Here is a 5228-nt window from a genome sequence, read left to right as displayed (position 1 = left end):
AAGTACTCTATGTCCGGTTTGTAGAGCAGACAAACAAGTTTTCGAGCTGGTTTGTAAGTGGCTGGGAATTCGAAGTTGGCCAACAGATTTTTATAGATGGAAAATTTGGTTAGTGCAGAACAAGAAGGAAAAGAGACAAAGAGTGCATACTTCAATACTGGCAGCAATGATCTACAACTTGTGGATCAATAAGAACAATTACATCTTCAACAATTACTTGAGTACAACTTCCAAAATTGTACAGGATACTCGAAATATTGTGTATTATAAATTACAAATTGCCAAAAAAAGAAGTTTAAAAAATCATGAAAAAAGTTATGTAGAAAAAATTGATAGTAGGTAGCTTGTTGTTTTCGGTTGAGCTGCTTGTATTGTTTGTTTTGAATTTGTTTGTGATTAACGAAGTTTTTCCTTCTTAAAAAAAAAAAAAAAAAAAAAAAAAGCCAGGAGGGAGTGAAGGACTCGATGCCCAACAAGAAGAACAGCATTGAATTAATCTCATTTGTCTATCCAAAAATTGCATCCTCAACTTTAAAAGTACAACTGAGAGAAAGAAGTTCCCATAAATTTTACAGTATATCAGGGAGCTTCCAACCTCAAACTCTAAGTTTCTTTCCTGGTTGTAAATCATCATCATAATGACCACCATCATCACCCTCTTTGTCATTCTTTTTTCTGGCAAGTATCTTGTTAATCTTGTGAAGCTCATTAGTGAGTTTCTGGTCCTTGTTCTGCTTTCGTGTCTTCCGCCCATCTTGCATTTTAACACCAAATTGGAAAGCAGCTTTTGGCATGGCTTCCTTCTGCTCATTGTATGTTGCCCACTCCTCTTCTGTCTCAAAGTCCCACCGATGAAGCCTGCCTTTTGCCTGTTGAAAAGTGATGATGGTTAGGTCTTCTAAAGCAACCACTATTATTTGCTTCACAATGTTTATACACATTCATTTTGCAAGGACACACATAGTTTCATTTGTTACGCTTAAGCACAACAGTACATAACAATAATCTTACCAGTCAAGCATACAAATGAACCCCTAGATATGAGCTACACAGGTAAAATTTAAAGAAAATATATTCAAGTTACTCTACTAAATAAACAACAAAAAAAAAAAAAAAAAGAAATTATTAAAATTTACCCGTCCACCCATGTCCATTTTTGATAGGTCATCTTCATCATCACTGTCCACAACCTCACGATTATACTCCTGATAACCAGGGTAACATTCAGAATAGCTCTCAGAAATAAAATTAGGATCCTTTTCTCGAGCGTCTCTTTCCCTTAACTGTTGAAGTCTCTGATCATCCCGCTTAAACACAGATCCCAGACCACGGTCCTTCTCTTCTTGGGTCATAAACCGTGGATCTTGCAGAACATTGTTTGCTGCTTCTGCTTGCATTTCAAATGCTTGCATGTTTGGCTGGATATACTGATCGGGATAAGCTAGTTGTTCAGCATATTGGTACTCTTGCCAGTCTCCCTGATAGGCACCAGGCAAGGCTTGAGTTTGCATTGCATCATACCCATTCTGAAGTTTGACACAAAGTAAAGTAAGAAAACAGACATTCTACAGTATATACTAATTCTTCCTTGTTCTCTAAATTATAAAATTTAAATTTTTAAGTCATTCACAAGCTTCTACTTTTATAGACTTGACATATTATACAAATAAGTACTGATCAACATACTGCTTCTTGCCATTCTTGAGGTAGCGCAGGAGGTTGGACTGGACCATAAACAGGTTCTGTAAAATATGAAACTTTCTCCTTATTTCGAGGAGATTCTTCCATATCCTCTGACAGAGGGCTTTGGCTCCCATCTTTACCAGGAATGTCATACTCCACACCTTCACCAACAAATATGTCCTCTTCTTCTACTCTAGCAACAGTTGTTGGGCCTTGGTGTTCTCTTGAATCCACATGATTTTTCCTGGGAGGAAGAGGGGGTGGGGGTGGCAGGATTTCTCGTTCAGTTTGAACCTTTGGAAACCCACTATCAGGCTTTGAGTGCTTATCATCTTCATCATAATCATGAGCCAGAGCAGATATCTTTGCTGTAATTAAAATTCACACAAAATTTCTTCCATAAAGCATAACCAAAGGTAAAAACAATGACAAAAGGGTGATGTCAAGAATATAGAAGTCAACTTCTAGCATGGTTAAATATTCTGATCACTTCATTGGGAAAATGTGTTTTGGATTTCCACCATTGCATATATCACGTAAATAATGTGAAACTATACATTTTAAATTAAAACAAATCTACACGCTTAATAACTTCCATTAGCATCAGGATAATATAAATACACAAATAATTCCTTGTTCGGACATAAACCTTTTCTCTCTGGGGTAACTGTTTTATGTTATATAAAATGATTCAAATCTGACTACTGAGACACTTGATATTTACCTCAAACAAGAATAATCTCTATACTATTTATGAAATGAAATTTTCTAACAATGGCATGCTTGGCAACATCCACAAATTTCTAGCTACAAGTTGATTATGGTTATTACCTTTCACATCTCTATCCTTCTTTTTCTTTTTGAGAACCTTCCCGGAAGATCCAAGACGTAAATATGACATGATTTTAGAAATTCGATCAAGTACAGAACCATCAACACTGACAGTAACCATTTCCTGCAGAACGGTAATTACATGAAATTTTGAATAAGATGTCCGAAAATAAGATTGCACAAAGGTTCAACAAACTTAAACCTCAGGCTGTGGACAGTCAGCTCTACTCCTATGCACAGTAGTCGGAATGTCATGAGAATATCCATTTTCCTGGTATAATCCCCCACAAATGGAAACAGAAAAAGTGTCAGAGCACAAATAATCTCACAGGATTAATCATCTGGAACGGGCCTATGACCAGAATTCCCATTGCAGAGCTTTGATATGTCTTGATAGTAGTAGAAATGAAATTGAAAAGCAAATTAAGACGTCCGTCGGCCATGATAATTTACCATGTTAAAAATGAAAGCCATTCTACCGGGAAGGAACATCTCATTTGATTTGATAACAGTTTGGGGCTTCACTATCCATTGATAAACAGACTGAAAACACAGACATATGTTAAGCAATTTATGATCTAAAACGAACAAGAGGGATATTTCTTTATTCAGAAAATTAATTGAACCTTTGCAGTCGCCGTGCGAAATGATACATGTTGATCCTCCTTAGATGCCCTGTCATAAAACAACATGAATCTGTCAGTGCAGGTGCTACAATATAGCTACATTACTACCTCAGATGAAATGAGAAAGAAAGGTCCTCTGTTTTCAAAAGTTGTATCACCACTAGCAAAAATACAAAACAAGAAAAAGTAAACAAATATTGAGAACAAGAAATGAAAGTTTTCGATTAGATAAATCTATTTTCCATTTTCCAAGGCACACTAAGTGAGGTTTCATTAAGTGTTTTTAATTTAAAACAGACTTTCGTACATTTGTTACAGAAATAGGAAATTAATGTATGTCAGTTGATCATAACAAATGAAATTACACTTTTCCAATAAACAACCTGGAATTGGATGTCTTAAACTTCAAAGACATATTAGAGTAGACCACATATTTGCAAAATGCATGTGCATCTTATTATCCAATAAATATGGCTGTTAAAATTGTCATTTAGTTACACTTGATCGTGTCTCAAATGGTATCCTTGTTAAATAGAATCTACATAGTCAGAATCCACAGAATATGGCAAGACTATAAAGGCCTTAGGAAGTTGGCAACAAAGAATATGCAAGTTACCTAGGTTGTTTTCCATCACTTTCCTCACCCGAATCCGGCTTCTTGTCAATTTCACTCCGAATTTTATTAAGTAAAGCATAATCCAAACCTTTCACCAGGTGAGTATGCTCCACATCACCTGAGCAAAAGATAGAAGGGCTTTTAGCCATAACAACTAAGAATCTCTAAATAATAAAATATATTTCATGCACAGCACCAAAGAATACCAAGAAAAAAAAAGGACATGATGTTTTCAAATTAAGCAAACACATATATGATATTTAACTCTAGGATTCAATACCAAACAGAACAAACAAGTAAGCATATTTAGCTCTAGTAAACAATAACACAAACCTCCAAGGTACTTGCTCTTCTCTATGGAAAACTTCTGTGCCTCAGCTGGCCTATAAATATCGTTAAAACAGATAACCAACCAAATAATCTGAATAAGCAAGAAAGCAAAATAACACCCTTTTTAAAGTTCATCATGAAAAATGGCAACAGTGAATAAAATCCAACCCGAGATCGACAGTTCCAGGTGGAGCAACGGCATGAAATGAGCCCAATTCAGTAGGTTCATAATCAGGGTTTTGATCCTCCCTACGCTCTTTAGCTCGGTCTCTGTATTTTGGAAGTTCAGGCTGTTCTGCTGCTTTCTCTTCTCTGCCCAATCCAAATATACATTAAACTATTAACTGTAATGCATACAAAATAACTTCACTTTCATCCTAAAACTCCACAAAAAACAGCCTCTTCGTCAATCACATCCAGAACCAGAACCAAACATATTTGGAACAATAAAATTTCTTACAAGAAAAAAAAAAGAAAGAAAAATGTTCCGAAACTCAATTTAGATAGAAGTGAGCATAATTCGAAAAGAAAAAATTGCATAGTTATAAATTTAAGGACGAAAATTGATTGATTTTGGTTAAATTTCATTGAAAAGAATACTCACTTGCGACGAACTTTTTCTTTGTAATTTTTCTTCGCAGAAGTCATTGTGGAGACTAACAATGAGAAATTATCTGAAACTGTTTTGCTTTCTTTCTTTCAAATTTTGCTTTCTATCATCAGAACAGAATGAATTGAGAAGGACTGTGTTCTTCCCCTGATTAGGGCTCAACCAAATACAGGAGAATAGGGGATTTGATTATAGTTTGCTCCAAATATTCAATATTTATGTCGTTTTGTAACATTGTCGTTTCATGAGGATTTTTTTTCGCTAAACGTCGTTTTTCCAAGGATAAACAAACTATAGTTGTAGTAAATACGGGCCGGGTTTCCAAATTCTGCGTTTCCTTGAGTGCTTTGTTCATTGGACAATGAACATGGTTTTAGTTTTAGTTGTTGGAGAATAACTAGGATTAAAAAGACAACATCATTCCTTAAAAAAAAGTTTGTAAGCTATAAAAAAGGAAATTAAGTTTGTAATAAAATTCCCTTTCAAAAAAAAATAAAAGATTATAAAACATGTTTTTTTTAATTAGTTTTTA

The 5228-nt window shown here is 34.9% G+C and overlaps 1 protein-coding gene across 1 annotated transcript; it reads right to left on the bottom strand.

Annotated features, from left to right (window-relative positions):
• Window positions 1-454: 454 nt before the first annotated feature.
• Window positions 455-4894, bottom strand: LOC115705553 (suppressor of mec-8 and unc-52 protein homolog 2). Its single transcript, XM_030632912.2, has 11 exons — window positions 4691-4894; window positions 4255-4398; window positions 4090-4139; window positions 3757-3874; window positions 3141-3189; window positions 2968-3057; window positions 2717-2785; window positions 2515-2638; window positions 1687-2051; window positions 1137-1526; window positions 455-869 (listed from the first exon to the last, which is right to left on the bottom strand). The coding sequence occupies exons 1-11, from the start codon at window positions 4732-4734 to the stop codon at window positions 597-599; spliced, it is 1716 nt and encodes a 571-aa protein (XP_030488772.2). The 5' UTR covers window positions 4735-4894; the 3' UTR covers window positions 455-596.
• Window positions 4895-5228: the final 334 nt, after the last annotated feature.

The sequence above is a fragment of the Cannabis sativa genome, chromosome 1, assembly GCF_029168945.1.
Source record: "Cannabis sativa cultivar Pink pepper isolate KNU-18-1 chromosome 1, ASM2916894v1, whole genome shotgun sequence".
Taxonomy (NCBI): Eukaryota; Viridiplantae; Streptophyta; class Magnoliopsida; order Rosales; family Cannabaceae; genus Cannabis; species Cannabis sativa.
Note: the sequence above shows the minus strand (reverse complement) of the source record. Positions and strands in the feature narration are given on the sequence as shown.